This window comes from Trichomycterus rosablanca, chromosome 7, assembly GCF_030014385.1.
Source record: "Trichomycterus rosablanca isolate fTriRos1 chromosome 7, fTriRos1.hap1, whole genome shotgun sequence".
In the NCBI taxonomy this organism is placed as follows: domain Eukaryota; kingdom Metazoa; phylum Chordata; class Actinopteri; order Siluriformes; family Trichomycteridae; genus Trichomycterus; species Trichomycterus rosablanca.
Window position 1 is genome coordinate 24444349 of NC_085994.1, and position 13300 is coordinate 24457648.

Below are 13300 nucleotides of genomic sequence, written 5' to 3' on the forward strand. Positions count from 1 at the left end.
GACATGGGTTCCAAAAATGTTCCAAAAAATTTAAGAAGAGTGACATTTTTTAATATAGTGGCATATTTTTAATGCAATATTTTTATAGGTTCTATGAATCTTTTATTAACTTTATGGACTGTAGATGGTGAAATTCCAATATTCGCTCAGACAGTTGTATGCAAAGTGGGTAAGTAACTATGAAAGGATACAAAAAATATGTAATGGATTATTACACCAACCTCTCTGTCTTTTATTGCCCAATCCCAAACTTTTTGTATATTAGTTTTTTTTGTATTGTGGGAATTTTCATATCCCTGCTTTTGGTTTTATTTGCATTTTACTTACTGTCCCCACTTTTTTCAGAACTGAGGTTATTTGAGGGTTTAACAGAACTATGAAATTCTGCCAGTTTAACAAAGGCTGAAGCTTGTTGGACTCAATACGTGTCAGTTGTTGGAAATGTTTTGAGCAAATGTTGGCAAATAATAATGGTTCCCTCAGCATTAAATAAACAACTCATACAATGCTATCATCCACTCTGTTCACTCAACAGAACCTAAATAAATGTATAACGTAATTGTTAGTGGTCTTGACATTTTCCTTCAGGACTTGATTTGAACCCAATTTGATCTGAAATCAAGAAACCAAAATCCATAATTACATTTTTAATAAGGTAAATATTGGTATTGCAGACCCACTGTATGCCTCAGTAAAATATGAAGAGTTGATCACTTTCCAGACATATATTTATTTTTTGGGATTTCTTCCATTATTATGTAAATGGTTCTGTTCTATTTTGGGATTTTAAAATTCAATATTTTGGCAAAAGCATACAGACTTATAGTATAACAGTGTTGTGATTTGCTTTTGGTAAAATCTGCTGCTCCTTCACTGGGTCCATGATTCTACACATTCTAGCTAAATTTCATTTATCTTTTTTTGTCACAAATTTCTACACAAAATAGCCCACAATGACAAAGTAAAATTTATTAAAAATCTAAATGTAAAATATCATATGTACACAAGTGTGCACACCCTTTGATATGACACCCAAAAGTGAGCTGAGCTGCATTTTGTTTTCACTGATACTGCTTGAGATGTTTCAACAATTTAATTGGAGTTCACCAGTGGTAAATTCAATTGATTGGACATGATTGGGGACTGTCAACACCTGCCTATATGAGGTCCCACAGTTAACAGTGCATATCAGAGCAAACTCCAAGCCATGGGGTCAAAGGAATTATCTGCAGAACTCAGAAATAGGATTGTTTCCGACTGAGCGATCGGGGAAGATGGGCCTTGGCCAGGGAGGTGAGCAGGAACCCGAGGGTCACTCTGACAGGGCTCCAGCGTATCCTTGTGGAGATGGGAGAACCTATCAGAAGATCAACCATCCAGGCAGCACTCCACAATTCACGCCTTTATGGTAGAGTGGCCAGACGGAAGCAACTTCTTAGTAAAAGGAACATGACAGCCCACCTAGAGGACTCTCAAACCATGAGAAACAAGATTCTCTGGTCTGATAAAACTAAAATGGAACTTTTTGGCCTGAATACCAAGAGTCACGTCTGGATGAAACCAGGCACTGCTCATCACCTGGGTAATGCCATGAATACAGTGAAGCATGGCAGTGGAGGCATCATGATGTGGGGATGTTTTTCAGCAGTGAAATGGCCAAAAATGTCCAGAAACAAGTGTGCCAAGTTCGTAGCTTCTTTCCCAAAACACCTTGAAGCTGTAATTGCTGCCAAAGGTGCATCAACCAAGTATTAGGCTAAGGGTGTGTACAGATATGTAACCCCTAAATAAACCATTTTTGTCAGTAAAGTAAAATTGCTTATTTTCTAAACCCTGTTTTCACTTCGTAATTATTGGTGATTGTGTGTAGATGTTTGAGACAAAAAAGAACTCAATCTATTATACTGTAGAATGAGTCTGTAACGTAATAAAACGTGAAGAAGTTGAAAGGGGTGTCCAGACTTTCCAGCTTGACTGTATAATCATCCTTAGCTTTTATACCAAACCTGAACTCAAAAACCATGAATTCAATTTGTATTGCCTTCAATCAAAGAACCTGGTTATATTTTTAGTTTCAGTATGATCTATCAAACGTCAGGTGCTTACATTCGTGGTTATATGGAAATTATACTCTGGCACACTTACATTGTTTATGTTTGTTGGCATAAATGCAGGCTTTTAGTACAAAATGATACAAGGTTCTGTCTCAGGTCTTGCAGTTGAGTCTCTATTTTTATAGCAATTGCCTGATTTATGAAGATCAAGACACTTTTGTGTCATGTCACTGTTCATTAATCTTTATCATTATATAATCTTGATATATATATTTTGGACATTTGGCCTCTGCATCAGTTGATATTTATATCCCCAAGAAAGAGAACATAATGGATGACCGTTTGAGTTCCCAAATACCCAAGGGAACTTTAAAAAAGCAAAATATAAATAGGAGCGTGTTAAGTGCATTTTGTAGATGTTTTTCATAGAATGCCTTAAATATTTTCACAGACATTTTTTTCATGACCAAATACACTGATCAGGCATAACATTATGACCATCGTCCTAATATTGTGTTGGTCCCCCTTTTTGCTGCCCCATACGCAACAAACTGTGATGCACTGTGTATTCTGACACCTTTCTATCAGAACCAGCATTTACGTCTTCAGCAATTTGAGCTACAGTAGCTCATCTGTTGGATTGGACCACACGGCCCAGCCTTCGCTCCCCACGTGCATCAATGAGCCTTGGCTGCCCATGACCCTGTCGACGGTTTACCACTGTTCCTTCCTTGGATCACTTTTGATAGATACTGACCACTGCAGACCTGGAACACCCCACAAGAGCTACAGTTTTGGAGATGATCTGACCCAGTCATCTAGCCATCACAAATTGGCACTTGTCAAACTAACTCAAATCCTTACACTTGCTCATTTTTCCTGCTTCTGTAACATCAACTTCAAGGACAAAATGGTTTGAACACCAGAGTTGAACACCAGAGCTGGGATCTCGAATACATCGTATCGAATCTCAGCTCTGCCTGCCGGCTGGGCTGAGCGGCCACACGAACAACGATTGGCCTGTCGTTCAGACAGGGACGGGATATTAAGCCGAATAGGGACTCTCATATAACTAATGCAATTATGACCTCTGCTGGCTAATTGATGCTGCCTGCACAGAGACGGAAAAAGAGTGCTGTCAGGGTGTGTCTCTCCGTACACAGTGCTGATCCGCATTGCACTCGTCAAAGTGTAGGTGACAAAATGCATACAGCTGCTGCCCACGTGTCGGAGGGGGCGTGGGTTAGCTTAGTTCTTCTCAATCAGAGCGGGGATCAGCATTGGTGGAGAGGAAGCATGACGCAATCGGGCAATTGGACGTGCTAAGAGGGAGAAAAAGGGAGAAAATGCATAAAACATTGCTGAATAATATATCCCACCCACTAACAGGTGCCATGATGAAGAGATAATCAGTGTTGTTCACTTTACCCGTCAGGGGTCATAATGTTATGCCTGGTCGGTGTATGTCTGTATCTGATGGTGCTTTCATTTATTTGAGGGGTGTTCAGAGTTTCAGGGTGCAACATAAGCCTGCTATTACCCCCAAAATCTTTTATTATTATTATTATTTTGTTCGCAACAATTTAGTGTCAACACAGATGCAAAATGAAACATCAATGTACACCATTTAAAGATTTCCTATTTTGGAAACTTACTATTGTTCGTAATAGTAGACAATTAGTACGCAATTTAGTTAATTAGCAGTTAGGAGTTGGTAGTTAAGCATTTAGTAATTTGTAGGTAGTAATTAAGCCGGAGCAGGAATATGAAATTTAAAGTACGTGTTCTTAGTGGAACTGAGACCTAACCCAGAGACACACCTCATCCCAGTGCCTGGCCTCCACATGCAGCTGCACCAAAGCTTTCAGGTCACCCATTTTCGAGTAGGTCTCGGCTGCGTAACCATGGTGATTCAACTTCCTGAAGAAATCGGCACACCTGGACAGAGGTTCGCGCTCCGCTTTGTCAAGCTTCCGAGCCAAATCTATCAACCTGCAGAAAGAGAGAGAGCTTGATTTAATTTATGATGACATCTGCTTATCTTATATGAAGATAAGACAGCAATAAAATAATAGAACTGCCTAAACAATAGAGGTTCATTTTCCACAATGTGTACAGCTAACGACCCATGAAATGAGTCCCATTTTATTTTCATTTTTTCTTGCCAGCAGCTTAATTATATGTTTTCCTCCATATCATTATTATCCATATCGTGCAAGGGTCTAGACTGTAATACTAAACAGCTTTCAACGGTGACAAAAGGATGGAATTTGGGGTAGTAATCCAAAGGTCACTGGTTCACACCCCATCACTGCAGTTTTGCCACTGTTGAGCCCTTGGGCAAGGTGTTGAACCTTTGATTGCTTGGCTTGTATCCAACCAGAACTGTAAGTCACTTAAAATAGATAAAAACATCTGCAGAATGATGTTTGCATTTTCAAAAGGTGGTGCCACTTGATCTTTTCCTACTTTTTTGATACACAACACATTCAGCCTCCATGGAGAGTATTATGCTTCTGGTTCAGTGGAGTCCCAGAGATTCCTTTTAGACTGATATATATTAGCAATTATTTTTGTTATTTTTGCTTATGTTCCCTCTGTGTAATATCATGTTTTAATGATCTGGCGAGATTTAGTGTGACAAATACGCAATGACGTAGGGAATTGAAAGGGGGCATTTACTTTTTCACAGCACTGTTTATGGCATGAAGCATTATGACATAAGTCAAGTTCTTTTAATGGATGCACATGTTCTAAAGTGGACACTTAACTATGAGCTTGCTGGACCTCTTGTTTTAAAATGACAGGTGTTGATACATGGTTGCTCCATTTTTGCAGCTGCATTAGGAAGGCTTTGTACTTGATTTTCATTGCATTGATGTTCGTTTGAAAAAATGGGCACGGATTCCCATGGGCAAACTTCAAAGGCCTAACCAAAATAGTGAAAGCTACAAACGGAGGACCAACTCCATGGGTCTGTCCGAAAACCTAGTGAGCTCTCTACATACACAGCATTTTGCGTCATCCTATGTGCGAAATCTTAGATGCCTTAAAATCCTACTAAGGTGCCTAAATTCTAAGCAATAATCTGACTGAATAACAAGGGAGCATCCGATGCCTCCTTAGCTGTGAATGCAATCCCAGCATTCAGTGTGGCACAACATATTTGTAACAAAAAATTACAAATATGGTAAACGGATGCTGAACAACGAATGGAGTTCTTTTTCAATGTAAATAATGAATTTTTAATTTGTATAAAGGTGCACAAGTGTCATTTATTTGCAAATTCTGACTTGTCAGTGACCCGTTTTTGGTACACAGAGGGAGATATTAGCTGGCATGCAAGCGGGTTGTGCCACCTCAGCACATTGGTTTGAATAGCCTGAGGCTAACTGTGTTAGCTTAGTAAACTAAAACTGGTGATGTAGTTGCCGTAATCGCTGTCTAAGTAGTGTGTCTGAATAATCTGCCTTTTGAGTTTGATGTCTTATTAGAATGCTCTTTATTTGGGCAGCTGCCTAGGTAGGCAGTAGGCAGCAAGGCAGCTCACTAGGTTTTTGAACAGACCCCCTGAATAATCTGCCTTATGAGTTTGATGTCTTATTAGAATGCTCTTTGTTTGGGCAGCTGCCTAGGTAGGCAGGAGGTAGCAAGGCAGCTAACTAGGTTTTTTAACAGACCCCATGCTTACAGTTTTGGAATGAGTTCAGGTGTCCACATACTTTTGGTTACATATAGTGTAATATTTTGAGCTATATCTGTGTCTGTGGACCAAATCCATGCCTTATTTTTGGAATGGGATGTCAGGTGTCCACATACTTTTGGAAATATACAGTGTAATATTTCTATGTGTTTTGTGCATGAAGTGTGTCAGTTGATCAAATCCATGCCCATGGTTTTGGAATGGGGTGTCCAACTGGCACACGATCAGGTGTCCACATACTTTTGAAAATGTACAGTCTAATATTTCAGTCTCTCACATGTCGACCCAGCCGTGCTTCCCGATGATCTCGATGGCTTTCATGTTCTCTCCAGCATTAAGGTACATGTCAGCAGCAGCACGCGGTTCCTTGCTGTTCTCAGCCCAATCCGCCTGCTTCTTCATCAGTAACTTCGTGTCTTTAGGGTCTGCCGAGGCCAGAAAGTCCTGGAACACATGCGCACATGCTTTACCAAGGACTAAACAAAAGCCAACAAAAGTCAAACATTTCCATGTTTAAACAGATCAAGAACCGAGCAACAAGAATTCCTTTCTTCTTCTCACGCTCTGTCCAAATCTTTATCTCTGTCAAAAGCACATGTTTGAGGAAGAGGCACAGATGTGACTGTAGGGCATACAACATGCTCGCAAAGAGGCATGAATAGGACCTAAAGTAGTCTTAATTATATCTAGTGCACGATGAAGGAGAGGAGCCGGGGAAAAAAGAAGCAGCGCCTAACTTGGGACAGGTCTGCGCCTGTCTTCTGTCCCAATGTATCAGTGCAGGGGAGCCCACACACATACGACAAAAATATACAGCTGTCAGAAACACACACACACACACACACACACACACACACACACACACACACACACACACACACACACACACACACACACACACACACACACACACAAGAACTGCAAGAAAGGAAAGTAAATATACAGCAGCTGGAGGGGACACATGAATCTCCTAAAAATGCACACACCCAAAAGAAACAGTGACAGATACGCCAACATTACAAATGATCAGAGGAACACTTTAACGTACACACACACCTTGGCATACTCGAACATGCGCAGGTCGGTATACATGCTGAGGGCTCTATTGTCATGGCCACTTTTCTTGTAGAGTTTGGCGGCTTCGTGAAATTTGCCCTGGTAAGCGTAGACGTCGGCTAGGAAAAGATCACTGTTGTTCTCACCTCTTTTCTTCCTTTCCTGTGCAAATCAGAACAAAGGAACGGGATTAGATCAACACATGCGCTGAAGATATGCTAGCATGTGTTGATAAAGAACACACTTCTAGAAAACTCATGGCAAGCATTTTGCACCCCTTGAAAGATCTTATAAAGTACACAATAGTTAGCCCAAACATTTACATGCCCTTGTAATGGACATGCAAGTCACAGCAAGCTTGGTATTGTAATCATTTCTGCTACAATTCTTTTCGTTACTGAATGATTTGAAATGCATCATTTCTTGTCCAAGTAAATAAAAAATAAATGTTTGGTTTATTAAAAGTTTTCGGACAATTTGCTGGGTAAAAAGCATTTATACAGAAACTTAAGCCAAATTTACACTGTGCAAAAGATTAATTCTCAAATACCTCGTCCAATTTTATATGACACACTGCAATATCATGTAACTAGTGCCAGATTGCTAGATAAATACAGTCTGTCCATGAGCATGATGAAAGCAGATACAGTCACCTTCCCTTAGCCATACACTACACCGACCAGACATAACATTATGACCACTGACAGGTGAAGTGAATAACACTGATTATATCTTCATCACGGCACCTGTTAGTGGGTTGGATATATTAGGCAGCAAGTGAATATTTTATCCTCAAAGTTGATGTTAGAAGCAGGAAAAATGGGCAAGCATAAGGATTTGAGCGAGTTTGACAAGGGCCAAATTGTGATGGCAGTTCCAGTGGTAAGTATCCATCAAAAGTGAACCAAGGAAGGAACAGTCGTAAACCAGCGACAGGGTCATGGGCGGCCAAGACTCATTGATGCACGTGGGGAGCGAAGGCTGGCCTGTGTGGTCCGATCCAACAGACGAGCTACTGTAGCTCAGATTGCTGAAGAAGTTAATGCTGGTTCTGATAAAAAGGTGTCAGAATACACAGTGCATCGCAGTTTGTTGCGTACGGGGCTGCGTAGCCACAGAATAGTCAGGGTGCCCATGCTGACCTGTGTCCACTTCAGAACGCACCAACAATGGGCACATGAGCATCGGAACTGGACCACGGAGCAATGGAAGAAGGTGGCCTGGTCTGATGAATCACGTTTTCTTTTACATCACGTGGATGGCCGGGTGCGTGTGCGTCGCTTACCTGGGGAACACATGGCACCAGGATGCACTATGGGAAGAAGGCAAGCCGGCGGAGGCAGTGTGATGCTTTGGGCAATGTTCTGCTGGGAAACCTTGGGTCCTGCCATCCACGTGGATGTTACTTTGACACGTACCACCTACCTAAGCATTGTTACAGACCATGTACACCCTGTCATGGACACAGTATTCCCTGATGACTGTGGCCTCTTTCAGCAGGATGATGCGCCCTGCCACAAAGCAAAAATGCTTCAGGAATGGTTTGAGGAGCACAACGAGTTTGAGGTGTTGACTTGGCCTCCACATTCCCCAGATTCCAATCCAATCGAGTATTTGTGGGATGTGCTGGACAAACAAGTCTGATCCATAGAGGCCCCACCTCACAACTTACAGGAGTTAAAGGATCTGCTGTGGATCATCTTTGTGCCAGATACGACAGCACACCTTCAGGGGTCTAGTGGAGTCCATGCCTCGACGGGTCAGGGCTGTTTTGGCAGCAAAAAGGCGACCAACACAATATTAGGAAGGTGATCATGTTATGCCTGGTCGGTGTATATGACTAAAAGCATTTGGACACCTGACCATCCCATTCAAAAACAGATGGTATTAAAATAGTGACCTCTATGTGATCTTTTCACCTATAGCTTCTCTCAGACTTTAAAGTATGTCTGTGTATGGGAATCTGTGCTCATTCAGTCAAAAGAGCATTGGTATGGATGGGCACTGATGTTGGTTAAGAAAGCCACAATTGATGTTCTGCAAAGCTGTTTAGTGAGGCTGAGGTCAGGGCGTTGTGCAGGCAACTGGGGTTTCTTTAGACCAAGCTTTTATTCATGCCTTTATAGACCTTGCATTGTACCCAAGGATACCCAAGGGCCTTCCATAAACTGTTGCTGCATATAAATTTCTTCATATAATTGGTTTCGCACACATGAGCAATTACTGTAACTGAAACACATGAATTCAATAATTAGAAGTCATTTCCTAATATACACTGATCAGCCATAACATTAAAACCACCTCCTTGTTTCTACACTCAGGTGGTCCATTTTATCAGCTCCACTTACCATATAGAAGCACTTTGTAGTTCTACAATTACTGACTATAGTCCATCTGTTTCTCTACATACTTTGTTAGCCCCCTTTCATGCTGTTCTTCAATGGTCAGGACTCTCACAGGACCACCACAGAGCAGGCATTATTTAGGTGGTGGATCATTCTCAGCACTGCAGTGACACTGACATGGTGGTGGTGTGTTAGTGTGTGTTGTGCTGGTATGAGTGGATCAGACACAGCAGCGATGCTGGAGTTTTTAAACACCTCACTATCACTGCTGGACTGAGAATAGTCCACCAACCAAAAATATATCCAGTCAACAGCGCCCCATGGGCAGCGTCCTGTGACCACTAATGAGAGGTCTGTAATCTAGAAGATGACCAACTCAAACAGCAGCAATACAGTGGGGCCAAAAAGTATTTAGTCAGCCGCTGATTGTGCAAGTTCTCCTACTTAGAAAGATGAGAGAGGTCTGTAATTTTCATCATAGGTACAACTTCAACTATGAGAGACAAAATGAGGAAAAAAAAATCAGGAAATCACATTGTAGGATTTTTAAAGAATTTATTTGTAAATTATGGTGGAAAGTAAGTATTTGGTCAATAACAAACAAGCAAGATTTCTGGCTCTCAAAGACCTGTAACTTCTTCTTTAAGAAGCTCTTCTGTCCTCCACTCGTTACCTGTATTAATGGCACCTGTTTGACCTCGTTATCTGTATAAAAGACACCTGTTCACAGCCTCAAACAGTCAGACTCCAAACTCAACCATGGCCAAGACCAAAGAGCTGTCGAAGGACACCAGGAAGAAAATTGTAGACCTGCACCAGGCTGGGAAGAGTGAATCTACAATAGGCAAGCAGTTTGGTGTGAATAAATCAACTGTGGGAGCAATTGTAAGAAAATGGAAGACATACATGACCATTGATAATCTCCCTCGATCTGGGGCCCCACACAAGATCTCATCCCATGGGGTCAAAATGATCATGAGAACGGTGAGCAAAAATCCCAGAACTACACGGAGGGACCTGATGAATGACCTGCAGAGAGCTGGGACCAAAGTAACAAAGGCTACCATCAGTAACACACTACGCCGAGAGGGACTCAAATCCTGCAGTGCCAGGCGTGTCCCCCTGCTTAAGCCAGTACATGTCCAGGCCCGTCTGAAGTTTGCCAGAGAGCATATGGATGATCCAGAAGAGGATTGGGAGAATATCATGTGGTCAGATGAAACCAAAATGGAACTTTTTGGTAAAAACTCAACTCGTCGTGTTTGGAGGAAGAAGAATGCTGAGTTGCATCCCAAGAACACCATACCTACTGTGAAGCATGGGGGTGGAAACATCATGCTTTGGGGCTGTTTTTCTGCAAAAGGGACAGGACGACTGATCCGTGTTAAGGGAAGAATGAACGGGGCCATGTATCATGAGATTTTAAGCCAAAACCTCCTTCTATCAGTGAGAGCATTGAAGATGGAACGTGGCTGGGTCTTCCAGCATGACAATGATCCCAAACACACCGCTCGGGCAACGAAGGAGTGGCTCCGTAAAAAGCATTTCAAGGTCCTGGAGTGGCCTAGCCAGTCTCCAGACCTCAACCCCATAGAAAATTTGTGGAGGGAGGTGAAAGTCCGTGTTGCCCAGCGACAGCCCCAAAACATCACTGCTCTAGAGGAGATCTGCATGGAGGAATGGGCCAAAATACCAGCTACAGTGTGTGCAAACCTGGTGAAGACTTACAGGAAACGTTTGACCTCTGTCATTGCCAACAAAGGTTATGTTACAAAGTATTGAGTTGAACTTTTGTTATTGACCAAATACTTATTTTCCACCATAATTTACAAATAAATTCTTTAAAAATCCTACAATGTGATTTCCTGGATTTTTTTTTCTCATTTTGTCTCTCATAGTTGAAGTGTACCTATGATGAAAATTACAGACCTCTCTCATCTTTCTAAGTAGGAGAACTTGCACAATCAGTGGCTGACTAAATACTTTTTGGCCCCACTGTAGAAGAGCGATCGTCTCTGACTTTACATCTACAAGGTGGACCAACTAGGTCTGATCCACTCATACCAGCACAACACACACTAACACACCACCACCATGTCAGTGTCACTGCAGTGCTGAGAATGACCCACCACCTAAATAATACCTGCTCTGTGGTGGTCCTGTTGGGGTCCTGACCATTGAAGAACAGGGTGAAAGCAGGCTAAAAAAGTATGCAGAGAAACAGATGGACTACAGTCAGTAATTGTAGAACTACAAAGTGCTTCTATATGGTAAGTGGAGCTGATAAAATGGACAGTGAGTGTAGAAACAAGGAGGTGGTTTTAATGTTATGGCTGATCAGTGTATATTTATATAGTGTAGCCCACTGGTTCTCAACGACTGAGTATGGCTGTTCACTAGGGCTCCTCAGTGAGCCTAGATGAAGGGGTACCATTGCATTTGACTGAGAAAAATACAAAATAATGATATGATGGGATGGGGAAATCAATAGACTATTGGCATATCTCGTGGAGATCTTGTGTGATGTCATATAGATCTATTTTAAACTACCTACAGACTGTGTTTGGTCTTTGAGAATAGACAAATATTTGATTCGCCCACCTCAAAAGTACAAAGGTCAACGGATGGCAAATAAGAATAATTCCGATTCAGTTGTTGATGCAGATCCCACTGTAGTACACCCAGATGAGAAGGCTCCCACCACCAGTTCAACAGAAGTAAACCCAAACAAAATAAGTCAACCAAAATAAAAAATACCAAGATACACTATATTGCTAAAAGTATTTGCTCGTCTGCCTTCACACGCATATGAACTTGAGTGACTCCCATTCTTAATCCATAGGGTTTAATATGATGTCGGCCCACCCTTTGCAGCTATAACAGCTTCAACTCTTCTGGGAAGGCTTTCCACAAGGTTTAGGAGTGTGTTAATAGGAATTTTTGACCATTCTTCCAAAAGTGCATTTGTGAAGTCAGACACTGATGTTGGACGAGAAGGTCTGGCTCACAGTCTCCGCTCTAATTCATCCCAAAGGTATCGGGTTGAGGTCTGGACTCTGTGCAGGCCAGTCAAGTTCTTCCACACCAAACTCGCTCATTTACATTTTCTGCATTTAGCAGACGCTCTTATCCAGAGCGACTTAAAGAAGTGCTTCCATAGTGAACATTTCATTTCTCAAGTTTAAGTAAACAACAGTCGAAGAACACAAATCTGCTGAAACCTGTTAGAACCAAAGTGTTTTGTTTTTTTTTGGAAAGGGAAAAAAAAATGTTAGTAAATAAGTACAAGTCAGCTTAAGTGCTTAGTAAAAAGGTGGGTTTTTAATCGCTTTTTAAAGACAGCAAGAGACTCAGATGTTCGGACGGACAGAGGAAGTTCATTCCACCACACCGCTCATCCATGTCTTTATGGACCTTGCTTTGTGCACTGGTGCGCAGTCATGTTGGAACAGGAAGGGGCCATCCCCAAACTGTTCCCACAAAGTTGAATGAAATTGTCCAAAATCTCTTGGTATGCTGAAGCATTAAGAGTTCCTTTCACTGAAACTAAGGGGCCGAGCCCGACTCCTGAAAAACAACCCCACATCATAATCCCCCCTCCACCAAACTTTACACTTGGCACAATGCAGTCAGACAAGTACCGTTTTCCTGGCAACCACCAAACCCAGACTCATCCATCGGATTGCCAGACGGAGAAGCGTGATTCGTCACTCCAGAGAACACGTCTCCACTGCTCTAGAGTCCAGTGGCAGTGTGCTTTACACAACTGCATCCGACGCTTTGCATTGCGCTTGGTGATGTAAGGCTTGGATGCAGCTGCTCGGCCATGGAAACCCATTCCATGAAGCTCTCTACACACTGTTCTTGAGCTAATCTGAAGACCACATGAAGTTTGGAGGTCTGTACCGACTGACTCTGCAGAAAGTTGGCGACCTCTGCGCCTTATCCACCTCAGCATCCGCTGACCCCACTCTGTCATTTTACGTGGCCTACCACTTCGTGACCGAGTTGCTGTCGTTCCCAATCGCTTCCACTTTGTTATAATACCACTGACAGTTGACTGTGGAATATTTAGTAGCGAGGAAATTTCACAACTGGACTTGTTGCACAGGTGGCATCCTATCACGGTACCATGCTGGAAT

The 13300-nt window shown here is 42.1% G+C and overlaps 1 protein-coding gene across 3 annotated transcripts in view; it reads right to left on the minus strand.

Annotated features, from left to right (window-relative positions):
• The window catches only part of ift122 (intraflagellar transport 122 homolog (Chlamydomonas)), a 131601-nt gene that overhangs the window by 41554 nt on the left and 76747 nt on the right, over positions 1–13300 (minus strand). For all 3 annotated transcript variants that reach the window (XM_062999160.1, XM_062999162.1, XM_062999161.1), the window contains 3 exons: positions 6814–6975; positions 6035–6201; positions 3875–4046 (listed from right to left, as the gene is read on the minus strand). In XM_062999160.1, the coding sequence (XP_062855230.1) occupies positions 3875–4046; positions 6035–6201; positions 6814–6975 (501 nt within the window). The remainder of the gene's footprint in view (positions 1–3874; positions 4047–6034; positions 6202–6813; positions 6976–13300) is intronic.